Source organism: Canis lupus, chromosome 6 (genome assembly GCF_011100685.1).
Source record: "Canis lupus familiaris isolate Mischka breed German Shepherd chromosome 6, alternate assembly UU_Cfam_GSD_1.0, whole genome shotgun sequence".
Lineage (NCBI taxonomy): Eukaryota > Metazoa > Chordata > Mammalia > Carnivora > Canidae > Canis > Canis lupus.
This window is the reverse complement of record NC_049227.1, coordinates 13,527,234-13,546,077: the sequence shown is the minus strand read 5'-3', so window position 1 is coordinate 13,546,077 and position 18,844 is coordinate 13,527,234. Positions and strand designations below refer to the sequence as shown.

At 48.1% G+C, this 18,844-nt stretch overlaps 1 protein-coding gene across 9 annotated transcripts in view; it reads left to right on the top strand.

Moving 5' to 3' along the window:
- Positions 1-18,844, top strand: part of SDK1 (sidekick cell adhesion molecule 1) — a 537,600-nt gene that overhangs the window by 279,942 nt on the left and 238,814 nt on the right. For all 9 annotated transcript variants that reach the window (XM_038539586.1, XM_038539587.1, XM_038539590.1 and 6 more), the window contains 2 exons: positions 10,769-10,880; positions 11,597-11,787. In XM_038539586.1, coding sequence (XP_038395514.1) covers positions 10,769-10,880; positions 11,597-11,787 — 303 coding nt within the window. The remainder of the gene's footprint in view (positions 1-10,768; positions 10,881-11,596; positions 11,788-18,844) is intronic.

The following is an 18,844-nucleotide window of genomic DNA, read 5'->3' as shown; positions in this document are numbered from 1 at the left end:
ATTTGCGCTCATCCCCAAATAAATAGATAAATAAGCCCACTGTAGAGCTATCTCTATTACCTTCATTTTTCTCTGCCCAGTACAAAGCTGATGAAAACACATTCTTTGTTACATTCCATTCATTTCCAAATGTGCAAGTTTTCAAATATATTATAAATGAGAAGAAAAGAAACTCCTGGATTGTTTGTCAAACTGTCATATTATTTTATTTATCGTCTCTTGTCTATAAAAAAGTCCAGAAGTGTATTGAGATAAAAATGGAAGTACATGTAAAGATAAAATTGTAAATGGCCCAGAGTGCTGTATTTCCTCCCATTTTTCTTTCCCTCCTCCTGTTGGACAGTAAACAAGAAGAATCGAGTCAGCTGGTGCACACTCCTCTTCAGAAAACCACGAGAGCATTTGTGATTGGGTTTGCCCCCATAAGCATGCCGCCAGTGCCACTCCCACCCCCCGCTGCCTTCTCCCTGCACTGGTGTGATGCCATTGTGGTTTGTGCCCAGGTTCTGCTGACAAATGATGAGGGACATGGCATCTAAAAGAACAGGAAAGTATCCTTAGATACCTCCACACACAACAGATTATTAACCCAGAAATTAATACTCCAGCTTCACCTCTTCAGGTGCTGGCTGACTCCAAATTAAAAAGTGAACTTGGCCAAAGTAAGAAGTAGAGGAACCTTCTACTTAGTGAAGAGGGTTATTTTTCCCCCCATCAGGAAAGAAATCATGCCGTTTATTCATTGTCAAAAAACAGTGCCCATTGACATTGCCCAGGTTCTGCTGCGAGGAAATCAGCTTGTGCAGTCTTAGAGAATGACCTGGTCTGTCTGTTGCTGACATACCTTGCACTGTAGCACATTTTAATGAAAAAAGTAATATTGATTTCTATGAATTCTTGGAGATATATATAAATATAAATATATATGTGTGTATGTCAGTCTCTTAAAAATATGTATCCTGGGTTGGTTCAGCATTACAGGATTTGAGCTGTTGAGATGCTGGCTCCCCAGGGTGGCAAGAGATCAGATGTACCTGTTGCCATGCTTCTGCAGGCAGGAAAGCACTTAATCCCTTTGCCAGGCCACTTTAATAATGCAGGGAAGGATGATAGACTCCAAGTAGCTGCAAAAGCAATTGATAAACAGAAAAGCCACCTGATTTTCTTTAAATAGAATATCTTGGAGCTGTTTTTACCCATCCCCTCAGAAGAGCACCGGTATCCCTTGCTGTGCATGGGAGAAGGTCAAGAATCACAAAAGACTGACCAATTAAATGAGGCTTCTTATTGTCAGAGAGCAGGCTGAGAGGGGTCAGAACCAGCCCGTTTGCAGAAACTGAACAAAGAATGTCTCCAGCTCGACGGTTCTCCATATGTTTTGTGGTGCAGTGAAACCCTTGTTGCTGAGAATCAGGATTTTTATCTACATATAGCTCTGCATTCCTCAGCAGTTGTCCCACAATACAAATTCGAAGATTCATCTTCAAAAACTGAACAGAGCAAAGGATACAAACATGGTGCTCCTAAGGGGCCTTTGGACCCCAATGTTTATAGCAGCAATGTCCATAAGAGCCACACTATGGAAAGAGCCCAGATGTCCATCGACAGATGAATAGATAAAGAGGGTGTGGTGTATATATATATATACAATGGAATACTACTCAGCCATCAAAAAATGAAATCTTACCATGTGCATCGACGTGGACAGAACTAGAGGATATTGTGCCAAGCGAAATAAGTCAGAGAGAAATTCTCATATGATCTCATTCATGTGTAATTTAAAAAACAAAACAGAGGAACATAGAAAAATGGAGGGAAAAATAAAATAAAATGAAATCAGAGAGGGAGACAAACTTTAAGAGACTCTTAACCATAGGAAACAAACTGAGGGTCACTGGAGGGGATGAGGGTAGAGGGATGGGGTAACTGGCTGATGGGCATGAAGGAGGGCATGTGATACAATGAACACTGGGTGCTAAACGCAACTGATGCATCTGATCTCTACCTCCAAAACTCGTAACACACTATTTGTTAATTCACTGAATTTAAATAAAATTAAATAAAATCTTTTAAAAGCTGAGCAGAATTTTTTAGCCTCAATTTTATAAATGTGAATTCCAGTCCACCTGGAAAAAAAGAATGGCACAAAGTCTCATTTCTGTAGTGTTATAACCTCCTCCTCTGACCACTCCCCTCGCAGTGCTTTGTGGCCTTGGCCTGCCCATCAAAGGTTGGCAAAGGTGCTGCTGGGGTTTTGTCCCAGGCCTGCCCTCCATCCTCGCTTCCCCTGCTTTCCCAGAGAGGCCTTCCTGTCTCGGGATTTGTCCCCACTCCCACGCTGACCAGCCCATGCTCCCTGCACCTGCCCCCTAGACCCCCCACAGGCACCTGAGCATAGCCTTCTCTGCAAACTCCTTCCTGTATCTCCATCCTAACTTGCCCATGTCCTCACCCCCAATCCTTCTCTCTTCCAAGTTTTCACCCGAGTCGCTCTGCCATCCACCCAGACCACTCCAGCCAGCAACCTGGAGCCCTCCTGTGCATAAACCAGCTGCCTCTACCTCCTCCCTGTGTCATCCCTCCATCTCTTACTCATTATAGCCCCCTTCTTAGGGTCCTCTGGTGACAATTCCATTCCTTACTGGATTGAGTCCGCGGGTCGTGTGGACCCTGATCACGCCACACTTAGACCCACTTCCCCTTGACCTCCAGAAGGACTTGCACTTTTCCACATAGGCTGGATGGGTTTCCCCCTTCTTTGTTTCCTGTTCCTGTTCCTTTCCTTTCTCCTCCCCCTGATGAGTGCCTATCCATTTTCCAAAGACATGGCTTAGGCTTTCCTCATTCCCCTGGAAGAGTTAAGCTCCCCACCACACACCCACCAGGTCCTGCTATGCCCCTCCCTGTTCCTCTTCTAGCCCAACAACCTGTTGATACTCTGTTTACGGGACATCTTCCTCTGCTAAACACACCTCCTTGATGACACTGACCTCGTGCCATTAAAACTTGGAATCCCCAGTGCTAGTGGAGTGCGTGGTTGCAGTGCACTTGAAATAGGGCATTGTTACTGTTGCTGTGATGCTCTGTAGTGGTCATATAGCCGTAATGCTCTGCTGTGATGCTCTGTAGCATTGTCCTGAAGGGGTGATGCTCTGCTGATGGTAACCAACCCTGTTCTATTTGGATAAGACTTAATTCTCCATTTAACAAGTACTTGCCAAACGGCTGTTAAGGCCAAGGCACACTGTTTCATACCAAGATGAATGGTGCATTTGTCCCTCATTCCAAAGGGTGGACAGGCCTATAGGCACCTGGGTGGCTCAGGTTGTCAAGTGTCTGCTCAGGTCATGATCTTGGTCCTGGGATCAAGCCCTGGGTCAAGCTTCCTTCTCAGCGGGGAGTCTTTTTCTCTCTCTCCCTGTGCCTCTCTTCCTGTTCGTGGTCTTTCTCTCAAATAAATAAAATCTCTAAAAAATTTTTTTCAAAGGTAGATAGACCTACCAGCGCATCGTGATGTTGCAGTGAGCTGAGAACCATGTGCCAGAGGAGCCAGGGCACCTATGGTGCTGGCTCGGGAGAGGCCACTGTTGCTCTGTCCAAATAGCCAGTTGCCTGAATTTTAAAGCATTTCTGTAACTGTTATGTCATCTGCTCAGCACAACCCATATATGTTATTATTATAGTATTGAACAAAGATTAAAAAAAGAAAAGCTAAAGATTGATTGCTCAATACTGAGAGCCTTCATTGTCTTTTACTCCCTGGTTTGTTTTCAACCCTATTTTCTCTTTTGTTCCTCCAAATTTGGGGGCCAGTTGTTTTTGGAGCAGGAAGCTTTTGAGGTTTCAAATAGTCCTGTAGATTGCATTACCTGCCAGCTTCTTGATGAGATCCTATTTTCACAGAAATAAAAACCCTGTAGCTGTAGACATACTAAGAATCGAAGAGCCAGAGTTTCCTTCTAATCTTAGAAAGTGTGGCAGCTGTCATACTAACATTTTTTCCACTAACAAAGGCGTCTCTCATAGAAGAAGTCTACTTGTATGTCAGAAGGGCGCGTGGCTTGCTCATCTTGCACATGTTTATGTGGCAATTGTGCCTGGGTTTTGTATCTCAGGGCAAATGTGACTCAGCACCTTTAGGTTGAGGGCAGCGTTCGACCTCATTATTTTCTGGTGTGGCCCGGAGAAGATTGGGGTGGCATGCAGGGAGCCGAGCCTACAGCCTCAGCCCTGTTGGAGCTGGCTGCTGCAAAGCTTTCCTGAGGCGTATTTGCCAGGGGCACCCACCTATGAATCAGGAAACTCAAGACAGTGGTGCTATAGAGGAAACCCAAACATGAGATCCGCTTTCTCAGATGTCCTAGAAAATCCCACTGCTTTCAGGCACAGGCTCTTTCCTGAAAGAGACAAGTCTGTATTTTTTAAGGAGATGTTGATATGTTTGTAAGAAGAGGGTGGGGAAATGTGCCTGTGCTGAGGATCCAAGTGTAGGCTGTGCCTCTGTGCTGAGAATGGGGCTGCAGGGTGTTCATCTTACGCCCGTGGTGGGAAGAGCAAGGACAGGGCCCCGTGGGGAGGACAGCACTGGCAAAACAGACAGAGGCAGCCGGGGCACAGAGCTGGGGGGTGGGATGAGGGCTTCCTTCTCAATCCCACCATAGTGCTGTTAGCCTCCAGGTTCACAGTGCCTTCTGGGCTCCTTGCGCATCCCTATGGACATGCAGATGCCTACCCTCCCTGGTAATGGCCCTGCAAAATGCCTGTCATTTGACAAATACTCTGAGAAGTTCAGTGCCTTGTTCCCAATGAGGAGCTGTGGTGGCATTTCCAGGTTGATTGGATTCAAAACTGTTTTCGTCATAATTGTGCCTTTCAGGTGCTGGGCATGTGGGAACCTCGTCATGGATAGTTGGGGGCAGGGAGAGAAGCTTGCAGTGAGAAGGACCAAGGGATTAGGGGCGCAGGGCAAGGGGAAGCCTGATGGAGTCTGTTCCCAGGGACTGGGCCAGCACCCCACGTCACTATGTCTACGTGTCCAACAGAACAGCTTGAGAAGAAGGGGCTGACGGTCAACAGCAAGCACATCATCACTGCGTGTTCTCCTCACAGTGGAATGCAAGGAAATAGGAAGCAAGGAAGTCACAGTTATGGGGACAGTTCCGGGGCGGGGGGGATGGGTCAGGGGGAGACCAGCTGCATGTCCAAGCGTGTTAGGCTCCGAGGTAAGTGGCACACCCTGCTTCGGGCCTCGGGCCGTTCCAGGGCTCTGCCCAGTAAGGACGGAGCTGGGCCTAGAGAGGCTCAGGAAGCCGCGTGCCCAGACCGATGCTGGATGTCATTCATTAGTCTGGTGTGCCCTGCTGGGCCCGAACCCGTGGGGGCGGCATTCCCGGGCAGCTGTCTGGATGGGGTCATCCGGGCTTGCCCGCAGGCTGCAGTGCTTGGGACAAGGAAGAGTGCCCAGGTGGACGTTGAGACCCCAGTTAGGAGAGTCTATCTAGTTATCACTCCACAGCAGAAGGCTTGCTTTCTTTCCTTTACTTTTTCTTTTCCTTTTCCTTTTTCTGTTGTTTTTTTTTTTTTTTTTTTTTTTTTACTCTAAAGGAAAGAATTTTTATTCATTTTTATTCCTGCCCATATCACTGACCAGGAGTATGACCTAGAACCAGTGGTTCTCAACCGGGCACAGTTTTGCTACGCAGTGGACATTTGGCGATGCCTACATACTTTTTTTTTTTTTTTTAACATTACATCCTCAGGATCTTCTTTATCTTATAAATGAAAGTTTGTCCCTTTTGACTACCTTTACTAGTTTCTCCTCCTCCCTGCTTCTGGCAACCACCTGTCTGTTCTGTTTCTAGGAGTTCCACATTTATAGATTCCTTATGTAGGTGAGATCATACAATATTTATCTTTCTCGGACTCATCTCACTTAGTACAAGGCCCTCAAAGTTCATCTATGTTGTACCAAATGACAAGATTTCCTTCTTTCTCATGGCTGAATTATATTTCATAAATGCACCACATTTTCTTTAGCTATTTAGCTACAGACAGACACACAGTTCATTTCCATGTCTTGGCTGTTGTGAATGATGCTGCCTTGAACATGGGCGTGCAGACATCTCTTTGAGTTAGTGATTTCTTTTCCTTTGGGTTCATACCCAGAAATGGATTGCTAGATCATATGGTAGTTGTATTTTTAATCTTTTGAGGAATGGGCAGAGGTGGTGTTGAAAACAAGACACAAAATGAACTTTGGGAGCAGAAAGGTAAAACCCAAGTGTGAAGGAGTACACTGGGGTCGCTGCTGACCCTAGAGATCAGTAGGCATCTCATTCCATCCAATACATCCAAAACCCAGTTCCTGAACTGCTTCCCAAAAGTCCACCCGCCTGGTATTTCCCCCTTAGAAATGGCATCTTCTCTCTCCACAGCTCCTCTTCCACAGACATCCCCATATCCAATCATCAACAAGCTCTGACTCTGCCCTTGAAAAATGCTCCAAACCTAGTTCCACCTCCAGCACACAGTCTCTGTTCCTGGCTGACCTCTCTTGCCCTCCTTTGGTCCCTGCAATGGATTCCAGAGTTTGATTCTTAAAACTGACATCATATCACCCTCTGCCCCAAATGTTCCAGTACCTTCCCATCCACCCTTAGGATATTGCCCAGAAGTCTCCCCAGGTACTTGGCTTTCCCTGAGCTGACCCCTCCCATCATCACACCTCGCCCCACATCTCCCCTTGCCCTCTGGGCTCCAGCCTGCAACCCCCAGCAGCCCCTCCAGCACTCCGAGCTGCTGTACAGTGAGGGCTCTGCAGCGCTGTGTCCCCTGCCTGGAATGCCCTCTGCTTGGGCATCCCAGAGATAGCTAGGTTTCCTCCTCACTCCCCACCACTCCTGGGTTCCTGATCCCCCGTCTCTCTCCCCATAAAGCAGCACAGCAGGGCGTCTGCCATTTATCCTCCTTCATCTGTAGCAGTTCTGCAGCTTAGGAGTTCAGGCAAACTTTGAACCTTTTTGTTGTTGTTTGAGAGATTTGATATTCTTTAAATGTACTTTTAATTAAATGCAACCTAGACAGCTTCTCCCTACTCAGCTCTCCAGCGATTAAGGGGTTTGAGCCGGGGGATTGACTAGGATTAGGTGCTGTTTCCGGGCTCAAATGCTGTGTTCCCGCAACTACAAAGAGGCCTCCACTGAAGCTGCCTGGTGTCCATTTGCTGCTGACCTCTGCAGAAAGCCTCTTCTGATTCCACATCTTCACTTCCAAGCACCTAAAACCAGCCTAGGACGTATTCTGGTGAAAAACTATAGTAAAGTCTCAAGGAAATGGTTGGGGGAAGGAGCATTCTAGTTAATTTAATTTTTGGTTAACTGAGCACCATCCAAGTCTCTATTAGGAGCAGACATCATTATGGGAAAAGAAGTTGACAAATTTCGGATGGAGACTTTCCTTTATTTAAGCCCTTTCTCTGCCATTTGAATTCATGTGACACTCAATTTTCTCGTCTGTAAAAGGGGAGCAGTAATAGCTCTCTTGTCTTGTTGTTAGATTGAACGTTCGCAGTCATTTATTTAGTAGGAGGTGTGGTGACTACGCGGGAGCTTTGGAAAAGTGCATTCCCCTCCCGCTTCCTTCTGTTTTCATTCTTCTCGGAAATAATTCTTAATACACTGGCATATAGCGTTTAAACCATGTTGTGTTAATGTAGACCATTGAGGGAAGGGGTTATATCCCTGGTGGAGGAGGGAGCAGTGACTCATTATTGTGGAATATTTATGAAATATTTATGAAAAAATAACCAATCATTAAGGATTTTGAGTGCTTTTGTATCTCGGTGCTATGGAAGAGCAGAAATAAAGAGGTTGTTTTATTCTTTTTGAAATGCCTAGATATTCTTCTTTACATCTCTCTTCTAAAAATTGAATGTGGGGGGAAAAATGGGTAGATAAGTCAGCATGGCAGGTTCAAAATGGCAGATAAAGCACCTCTATTACCGCCTCTCACTGAAAAAAAGAAAAAAAAAAACCTCTGAAAAGCGGTAAAGGAAAAAGAGACTGAGGAGCATAATGACAAGGAGACAGGACGGATTCACAGATGGCAGGTGAAACCAGTTTCTGGAGAACTGCTCAAGGAGGAAGGAGTGGGGGCCATGGGGGCAGAGGTACATGCCTGGGGACAGCTGGAGTGGACTGGGCCATGGAGGGGCCAGTTATGACCTGGAGCTGGAGATGGAGGGAAGAGTTAATAGTTTGTCTCTAGACCGATCTACTTCCTACCCCGCTACTGTATGCAGCCGCTCAATAGGACAGGCAGAGGGACTCATAGGTCAGGGTCTCCTCCACTGAAGATGAATGGCCCAGAGGACAGACCCCTACATCTGAGACCCAGGGTCTCTTCAGAATAACAGTGAATCTCCCACATGACCGAAGCTGCCAGGTGACAAGTGAAGTGGTCATGCAGGGGCAGGTGCATTTTGAAGCCTCTCTGTGCTGGTCTGTTTCACCCATGTGCTCATGCAAATTCAATTGAAATTTAAATGCTTCAGAAGTGTGCCCCCAACATGGTGTCCTGTCATGAGCAATGTCTCTGCTGTTGGGAGATCTGCTTTCTGGGCACTAGGTAAAATTTTACTTAAAAGTTGTGACAGCAGTGTCAATAGCAAATGCATGGCTTTGCTCCCAGGAGTCAAGATCACCTCGCCACCAGTATCATACATACTCCACCTAGGAGCAACCATGTGTTAATCTGCACCTCCTACCCCTACTTTTCCAACAAGTGTCCTGTGCCCTGATTCAAATCCAAGTCGTCAGTGGACTTGTCCTGCCGACCCCGCTGGGAGGCGCCTGGGGAATATTGTGTGACTTAAATACCACTTGCTGTGTCTGAAGCCTAACGAAGGACTGCTCCATCTGCTGGTGTAGCTGGCACCCACGACAGGATGGCACTGCCCTGTCCCCTGCACCCCTGAGGGCCCGCAAGCTCAGCCCTGGCATTGCTCTGCATGGCATGCCATCTCCCAGGGTCCACGTGCGCCAGGGCCTGTCCTCCCTCCCCAGGCGGTGACAAGTGCTGAGCACGGGCTTCCTTTTCTGCCACTGTGGCTGAGTGGTGATTAATGCCAAATTAGCACCTTGCTCAGTGACCTTTGAGCATTCGCTGCTGCTCTCCTTCACTTCACATAACTATTTGCAAATATTAGCTTCTCAGGTCATTTCTCCTCATCAGCAACTTTCACAGATGACAGGCAGATTGTTAATCTGATTGGCAGTCAGCCTCTGTCCTTTGCCCCATCCTGAAAGTATCTGCACTCGGGCATCTCCCAAGGAATCCGACAAGCATCTCAGCGGCCTCTAGGACATTGGTAGCAGAGAGCATCAGAAGGAGGTTTTCAGGTCCTGCTGGGCTCGCCTTGGAGGCAGAGAGGCTGGGGAGGCCCAGACTCGTGGAAACTGGTCTCTATCCACGTAATCAGTGTATAGGTTAAAAAATTAATGTGTTAGCTCTGCCCACATCAAGCTTTTTTTTTTTTTTTTTATTCACATGAACCTTTATATTTTTTTAAAAGATTTTACTTATTTGTTCATGAGAGACACACAGAGAGAGGCAGAGACATAGGCAGAGAGAGAAGCAGGGTCCCATAGGGAGCCTAGTATGGGACTCAATTCCAGGACCCAGAGATCATGACCTGAGCCAAAGGCAGATGCTCAACCACTGAGCCACCCAGAAGCTCCCATGTGAACCTTTAAATAAAAAAATCACATATTACTTAAGCAGTGAAGCCAGAACACAGACAGGGCCAGTTCTTGTTTTCCCTGCTGTGCTCACTTAGCAGCACTAACCCCACTGCAGCTCCTGGCAAGAGCCTCACTGCCAGAGCTGTCCCCAGTGCTAGGCACAGGGGCACAGCTCTCCAGTGCCAGGTACTAGATGAAGCATTTCACGTTTGTGGGACCTAAATTTATTTTTATTTCCAGTCTCTGCCTTCTCTACCATTTATTGAAATCCCTGGTCCAAAAATGTTTGATCAGTCTTCATAAACAACAATCAAGTGGGCTGTGGGTAGTTTAATTTTGATATTACATGTATTTTAGAGAAAAGTAGTAAAAACATGTTATATTTTTTTCTCCCTTGTCACCAGAAGTACGAGCTAAATTATTTATAATTTGATACACAAAAAACAGAGTGGATTCAGGATATTTACTTTTCAGAGAAGAAAAAGGGATTGAAAGTACATAGGACAGAAAACTTTGTTGATTGAATCTGTTTGCTTCAGGGAGTCAAATTTGGGCCCAAGTGAGAAAGCTGGCCACTTTCTAACAGCACACGTGCCCAGCAGAGGGCCTGATACATGGAATATTTGTGGAATTGAGCAGATTTGAAAATAGTGGGTGGACTAGGTAACTCAATAAGCAAGGTCTTAAGTCAATAAAAAAAATAAAGTCAGCAAGCATTTTGGAAAATGCTCACCACTTTAAAGCCCTTATGCACACAAGGTACAGGTGTCAATGTAAGGCTCTGGTTCCCTTCATTTCCAGTCATAATATTTGCTTACAGGCTGTGGACTCCACTGCAGACTCCTACAGTCTGATGAAGACCAGTGACAGTGACCACACCTAAGGGCTCCCACAAATGGTTGGGGTGGGGTTGGGACATTCGGGTGTCCTATCAGAGTGGCTTGACATGATCCCACATTTGTTATGTGCCAGTCTTCACATCTTCCATACTTAGGAGAGTCCCGTGGACTTTTGCTTTCTCTGCATAGGAGATGTTGGCACACCCGAAACCATGGCTCCCGTCATTGTGGTCCCCCCTGGCAACAGAAGCGTGGTGGCTGGGTCCAGCGAGATCACCTTGGAATGCATAGCCAATGCCAGGTATGTGGTTAGTCATCCCCTGAGGATATGAATCCATTATTACTGTAATGAGATGACTCTGGTGGAAAGACACATCACCATGTGCTTCCCCTCTAGCAGTGGTGGTCTGGTTGGTCCACCAAGTCTACATGAACAACATGCATGGGAAGATGGGGAACTGAATCTCCAAGCCTGGTATCCCAGTACTTACGTTGAATGTACCATTTATACTGGAAAGCCCTGCTTTCAGTTTAGCTGTGGGTGCTGGCAGAGGGCCTCTGGGAGTCCAGCTGAATTCAAGCCAGGAGTTCAATCCCATGGATAACAAAGGAAAGAGTTAATCCCTCTTCTCTTCTGCAGTCCTGGGTGTTCTTGGCCCAGTGAGTGGTCTCTCCAGAATACCATTCCCGTCATTGTGCCTCCCATGTAGCCAGGTCCCCTAATAGTATTTATTTTAAACATTCTTTTCCTGAGCAAATGGAATCATTAGCACTTATGGTCCATTGCTGCTGCAATTAGCTATCCTTGCTCAATAGCCCTTGAGCAGAATGTATTGTTGATGCATGCCGTAAGGGAGTCAGGCCGTATCGGGATTGATTTTTAAATGTCCATTGTTCAACCCGCCATGGTTCCTGGTAGAATTAGCTTTGTCAAGCTTGTGCTGAGGGCCTGAAATTATTATTATTGCCATCTGCATGATTCACCATCTTTGTCACTAATGCCCTGCGTCCTCCCAGGCCCATCCAAGAGCTGCATGTAAACTGGAAGAGGAACGGAGTGAGGATCAGTGGTGGGCTCCACAGCTTTGGGAGGCGCCTCACCATCAGCAACCCGACGTCTGCAGACACTGGGCTGTACGTCTGCGAGGCAACGCTGAGTGGGAGCACCTTCGACGCAGCCACAGCAAAAGCCTTTCTGTCTATCATAGGTAATGCTGGGCGGCAGACGGCACACAGTCCCTGGGGAGCAGCCCACACGGTGCTGCCTCAAAAGCAGCCTGGGAACATCCGTGCCTCACCTGCTCCCTTTGTAACTCAGAAAATGAGGGTGAAGTGGAGACTACCTTCCAGATTCACCCCATTCTTCTTTTTCCAAGTATATAAGCCCGCTAGACCCAAAGCACTGATGTTCTAAATGCTTCCAAGAAATGTTATTCTGGATACTAATGATCACCAAGCTTGGGGAGTGGTGTAGCAATGTCCTTGTCACATATATCCCCTTCTTGTACTGGCCTATTTGCCACTAAGCTTCTCTGTAGCCCTCACGGGGCTGTTAGAGTCAGTTTTCAGAGATTATCCTATTACTGGTAGTTTTTGACCCAGAAACAAAACAAAACAAAACAAAACCTTTGGAATACTAGCTTCTATTAAATTAAAAGGTGAGAATAGAGCTGCTTCCCAGGACATGTGTGAAGGGTCCAGGGAGAGCAAGAAGATGAGATTGGGCACACAGGACTCGCTCTAGACACTGGAACATGTCCATGTTCAGGGTGAGTGTGTTGTACGGTGGCTAAGGGGATCCTCAGTGTGCTTTCAGATTATGGTAAGATTACATTACATTGTGAAGCAAGTGCCTTTATTTCTCATGCTTCTTCAGCCTCTGTAATACCTTTAGTCTTATTAAGTAGCTGTGGTCACTATCGCCGTGACCCATCCAGCAGGGTGGTGGCCGCTGCAGATAAGAGGTGCCATGGCAGCTGACCCCAGGAAGCAGAATCTTTGCCTCTTCTCTCCTTTTCAGGAAGAAGGGAAAAGGATGAGAAAGGTCAAATCAGCAAGGAGCCCTGGGGAGACCAGTGGCTCCTCACGTGACATATTTTGCGGTTTGCCACTTTACCAACTAAAAAAGAATAAAAGCTTGTATTTTCCTATGAAATGAGCAAGAGTATCAAAAAATACTGCATAAAAGGCAGTTTGCCTTGCATGCATCACTCCTTTCAATCATGAAAGGAGTGGCCTGAAAACAACTCTACCAAATACACACAAGCCTGTCGGTCCCTCTGAATGAAGCACAAAAATCTTTAAAGTATCAGGAGAACAGGCCTTGAGTCACACGTCGTGGCTAACTCCGCATGAGGGGACTGAACCAGTTTTCTTGCTGCCTCTCTCATTGTACTTCCACATGGAGGGCAACACCAAGGTCCAATTCCCTGTGAAGACTTTCCCATGACGGCCCTTCCATAGCGACATGAGCACAGCACATTATAGATTGAACCAAAATTAAAATGTGTGACATGTCAATCTCCAGGAGACAGGACTAGATTGTCTTAAAACATCGTAAGGTAATTTAAACAAGAGAAGAAATCTATCTTCCCGTAAACTAGAACATTTGTTTCCATCATACTTCCGTTTAGAAATATTTGAATCTATGTTATGAGCTTTGGTTTTGCACTTACAACTGAATTCTGAAGCAGACTGTTCATTGCTCTGTGTCCCAGCTTTGAAAGGTACACAACTCTGTGTCTTTATGATGTTGATTTACATTCCCTCTTATTTACAAGGATGTGCTCTGACAGGTAGGATTTTGTGGTGGAATCATCTGGGAAGAGCCCTGAGAGCACCTCTGTGAATCCCGAGTGGCGGTCTGGGAGAGAGGGTCCCCCGCACGCTATGAGGCCGGGCAGGGAGCTGTCCCCGCAAGCAGGCGGATGTCAGAAGGCGGAAACACGCTGCCTTTCAGTTACTTTCATCTCAGCTGACGAGACAAGACAGGGCAGTGGCGGCTGTTTCTTCCGCCTGTCAACTCTCCTGGCATCTTGCTTAATTTCCAAGGCCTGAACAGGAGCGCAGGCAGCGTCATCCCGCGGGCAGTCCTGGTGGCTGTCCATGCAGCAGGGGGCACAGGCCTCCTGGGTCCACGTTCCCCTCTGTCTCTGCTCCACTCCGGCCTGCTGCTATTCCTGGGCTCTTTGCCCTGCTGTCCACCTGCTCCCTGAAAGCCCCCGACTCCCTGCGCCACTCAACACCCCACATGCTGAGGCAGACACCTGACGGGCCCCCTTCCCCTCCTGGCTTCAACTCCTGGCACCACCATTCCCTCCTCATACCCCCATCTGGCCACTGGAGCCAGATGGGTTGGAAGAACTGGCTCTAATGGACAGGTGGATAAATAGCGGCGCTCTCTCCCTGCTGTGATGAGATGCAATCTGGAGGTTGTGCTCCCCCTGGCTTCTAGTGTCCCCAGTAGATGAGCTGACTTGGTCGCATGCTCATGTCAGCTCACCTCCCTCTCCTGGTGGTGTTTCTATCACCTATCAGATAAACCAGGGGCAGCGAACCTTGTCTTCCTGTCTGCTTCTTGGAGAGGCCAACCCAAGGCTCTGAGTGTCATCCATCAGACTCTGAGCATCCGTGCATGCCTGTGCTTGAGATGAATGCCTTTCCGCCCCAGGACTCACCTTACCTGGTTGGTGAATCTGTCTGTCCTTCAGCACTTCTCCCAGCTGTTGCCCTGCTCTCAGCTGTGCTCCGGAGCATGTGGGCACCCTGGGGGTCAGCCACACACCGTATGTGATGGGCTGGGCTGTGGGGACACACTTGGGCTCAGACTCTCTCAGCACCACTCACGGACTCAAACGAGTTCCTCTGCCTCTGTTGGCCTCAGTTTCTACAACTATAAACTGTAGACGAGGTAGGAAATGAGACTGGTTCATACTGTGGACAGTAAAAGTAGTTTGGGCCACAGAAGCACAGAAATGGCAGCTTTATTAGTTCTTGGTAGTTATATCACCTGTGGCATTGAATTAGTTGTTTACCAACAATTAGTTGACACACATTTTCCACCTTTACTGTACCTGAAATCAGGATGTGTCTCACAATCCCTGGAAGCCTTTTTTCTCAGGGATAAGTAAAAGGACAATGGCTTTTACCCACAACTGCAACATCTCAGATTCAGTGAGAAGCAGCGTGTATGTCTTCCTGTCCAGACTCACAAATGACATTGTCTCTTGTCACTGCTGTTCACACACTTACCTGCTTCTGTGAGTGGCCGCATCCCCACGCACTGGCTCCCCACCCCCCACCCCCAACAGCGCACTCAGACACACATCAGGGTGAGTCTCTGTGTGTCTCGGTCAGTTCTGGTTTGCATACACAGATCATTCAGGAGTTACAGTACCATAACTATCAAAAAATCACAGATTATGTGTATCATCTCCTGGCTGATAGGAATACCACAATCAAGAAGTATATCTATTCCAGAAGGTCTTCTAGAGCTGAGACTGAGCTACCCTTTAGTGTTTGGATCCCAACATAAAATGCTTCCCTTCCTTCCTTCCTTCCTCCCCTCCTTCTCTTCCTTCCTTTCCCACTACTACTCCTTGGGTCTACATCTTCTACACTGTGTGTAGCCGTGGCCCCCACATCAAGGACTCTGGTGTGGAAAGCAGGCTGTCACAAGGTGCTTATGGCAGCACAGAGGGCACACCAATGGTGGGAAGGGGCACCTGACCTCGTGCACCAAGTACCAGGGGCGGAGGCCCTCTGGGAATCTGAGCATGTGGCCAGAACAGAGCCCTGTGGTGGCCAAACCCTCTACTCCTGTCTTATAACCCGTTTGTGTTGGTTTGGATGAACTCAAAATGTCTTCTTCCCGCTTTTACATATGGCCTGCATGGGCAGTGCCCATGTTAATCATCAGTGCCCTGTCACAGCTGGAACTTACCTGTACAGCAGGTTAGGACCACATGAAGCCCAGAGGCAAACACCAGTGGTGCTTGGGTTGTCTGCTCTGAATACAGGATCGGCAGGCCAGCTGTGACCTTGTGGGACGGAGCAGGGTGCACTCGGTAGGGAGCCACAGGGGTGTGCCTTCATGTACCATCCGTCCTTCCCGGCTCCCTGGCTGTCTCTGCCCCTTGCTTATCTGCCAGCCATCTGTGGACCCCACCGGTGTGTGCAGGACACTGCTAAAGTGCCAGCCTGGCAAGAGAGAATGAAGGGAGGATTTGCAAAGATGAATGGAACACACCTGCTCCCCTGGAGGGCTTCAAGGATTTAAGATCCTTGGTAATCTGTAGCTCTCCTTCTAGCAGATAGTTTTTAAGTATCTCCTTGGAGGGACACTTGGGTGGCTCAGTGGTTGAGCATCTGCCTTCAGCTCAGGTCATGATCCTGGAGACCCAGGATCGAGTCCCATGTCGGGCTCCTTGTGGGAAGCCAGCTTCTCCCTCTGTCTGTGTCCCTGCCTCTCTCTCTCTCTCTCTCTCTCTCTCTCTCTCTCTGTGTGTGTGTGTGTGTGTGTGTGTGTGTGTGTGTGTCTCTTAGGAATAAATAAATAAAATCTTAAAAAAAAAGTGTCTCCTCGAAAACTGTGCCAGGCACTCTCCGAGGAAGGCCCAGTGTGGAGGGGGCATCCTGTGCAAGGAAGCCGGGAGGACCCTGCCAAATAAGGAATTCTAGGGCTGATCTTGAAGGCCGACTCGGGATTTGCCAACAAGGCGAGTGTCTGCTGTGCAGGAGGCAGTGTGGCTGTGGGGCTGCTTGGGCCCCACAGTCCTGGGGGTGGGCTCCGTCAGTTTCTCTGCCATAGCCTGATGAATCCAGCGTCAAGCCTTTGGGATGACCACCTTCCTGGGGGCTTTCAGGGAGAATCCGCTTCCTGGTTTCCTCAGGATGGGCAGGATCCAGGGCATAGGATTGAGAGACTGGGTCCTCGCATCCTTACTGGCTATTGGTTGGGGCCACTATCAGGTCTCAGAGGCGCCCTGCTCCCTGTGGCTTAGGCCACCTTCTCCACAGCCAGCAGCACCAGCCAGTTCTCATGCTGTGGATCTCTGAATTCCCTCCTTCATCTCCTCCTCCAGCGGCAGCAAGGCCACTGTTTTTAAAGGCTCTGGTGATGGGACTGGGCCTGCCCAGCAACCCATGACCACCTTTCCATTTTAAGATTGACACCCTTAGCCACACCTGCAGAGGCCATCTTGCCAGGTAGCAGGACGTGTTCACAGGTCCTGGTGACCAGGGAGGTGAACACCTGGAGGCCATTCTTCCCCTCCCAGTGGACCAAGATACCATGTGTGGCTGATGGTGACAAGTCAAGGACACACCCTGGGATGAGATGGTCATTCTGGAAAAGAATAGGGAGCATCCTTGGGTCTTGTGGTAAGTCCTACATGTGAGGCCTTTGGCAGGAGAGCATGAGGAATCCTTGGGACACATGGACCATTTGCTGTAGCTGCCTCCATGAGGCCATCATGAGTGCTGTAAGGCCCTGGCATTTGGGAGAATGGGGGAATTGACAGAGGCCCCAGGTTCAGGCATCCTGGAAGGCATCCCACCTCCTGTTCTGAGACTAGGACAGTGGAGCATGATCAGCATGGCTGGCTGCTTCTCAACACGGGATGGGAACGTTTTTCTGATGTCTTCATCTTGTTTCAAGAGGGGTAAAGGTGTGAGTTTCAATCCTCAGTTTTATTGGCTACTGTTGTGATAAATTTTTAAGTCTGGTGTGCACCGATGTTGGCAGTGTGCCCTTTCTAGAAAGGGTTGCTGCCAATTAGCTAAGACACACACTTCCCCCTCGGAGGTTAATTGGTTGCAAGAGTCTGTGCACAAGACAACTAATTCACGACACATTATTCAACCCATAGCCCTTTCATTGTGGATATGCCTGGTGTGCCCCCTACTTTTGTCCTTGCAGCTGACTACGTGTAAAAGTAGCTGTGGGTCAAGAGAAAAAAATCTTCTGAGTACCTGTTGAGTTACGTTGATATGAAGGGTCAGCAGTGAGAGAACTCATAACACATGGATGGTAGGAAAAGAAATAAAATCACCATCAGAAGCCACATGGGCCTTTCAGTACCTTGGCAGCTGTGCACCTACTCTGCTTCACTCACCCACCTGGAAAAGTTTCAGGAATGAGGCGGGAGCATTAGTGAATGAACAAACATGCTTTGCCCACGCCACTCCCGGCCTTCCTAGTTGTCAGCTACTAAAACCTCCCTGATCATTGGCTCCAGAGGAGAGAGATGGCACCTTGCAAGCGTTGGCAGGATGCCCTTCCAGACTGTGCCCAAGGAGCCTGGCGGCCCTGCAGTTGGTACTGCAGAGCATGTAGGGCAGGTGAGTTTGTGCCAGGCTCCCATGGTAACTGTCTAGGATGGGGAATAGCAGTGTTCACACGAGTGACCTTGGCCAGGCGTCTCATGTGTCCCTGCCCCAGAGCCTTGCCTCTGCTCAGCTCCAGCATGCTTCGGGCAACTGTGTGATGAGCACTCTTGTCTCTGACCCCACGCTAGGTTCCTCCCCAGGCACTTGGGGGAGCCTGGGTGGCACTGCAGAATAAGGAAGAGTGGCATCAGGACACTGGCCATGGTGCCAGATAGTATCTGTGCCCAGTGCCTGGGGGAAGGCCTTTTGGTCCTGGTGGTATTACCATTTATATGTGCTGGGTTTTGTTATCAAAGTGTACTTCCTCTGGGATGAATCCCAAGGGATTTGGGCCAAATGAAAATCAATTCAAAAGGTTACATACTGTGCATGATTCCATGCTTATATCATTCCTGAAATGATAGGATTACTGATGGAGAACAAATGAGTGGTTGCCAGAGGTGAAGGATGGGATGTTGGGGTGGCCATGGTCATAAAAGGGAAGCGTGTGAGACCCTCGGGTGATGGGCCCATTCTGCCTCTTGACTGTGGGTACATGGGCCCACGCACTGGTGACATTGCCTAGGGCCAAACCTGCACACACCCATGCGTGCCCACATATGCGTACAAGCAGAACCAGGGAGGTGAGAGTAGGGTAGGTCCCCTGTTTTGCTGTCAGTGTCTTGGGTGTGATGTTGGGCTGTAGTTTTGCAGGATGTCACCATTGAGGGAAATCAGAGGATGCCTAAGATCTCTATTATTTCTTACAACCGTGTGGGACTCTGCAATTATCTCAAAATAAAATGTTTAATTTAAAAAAGGACAACCGTAATTAGCCACGGGCAAATGTTGACTCTGTCACTTAGTCTTTTTTTTTTTTCTTTTCCCCTCACATCC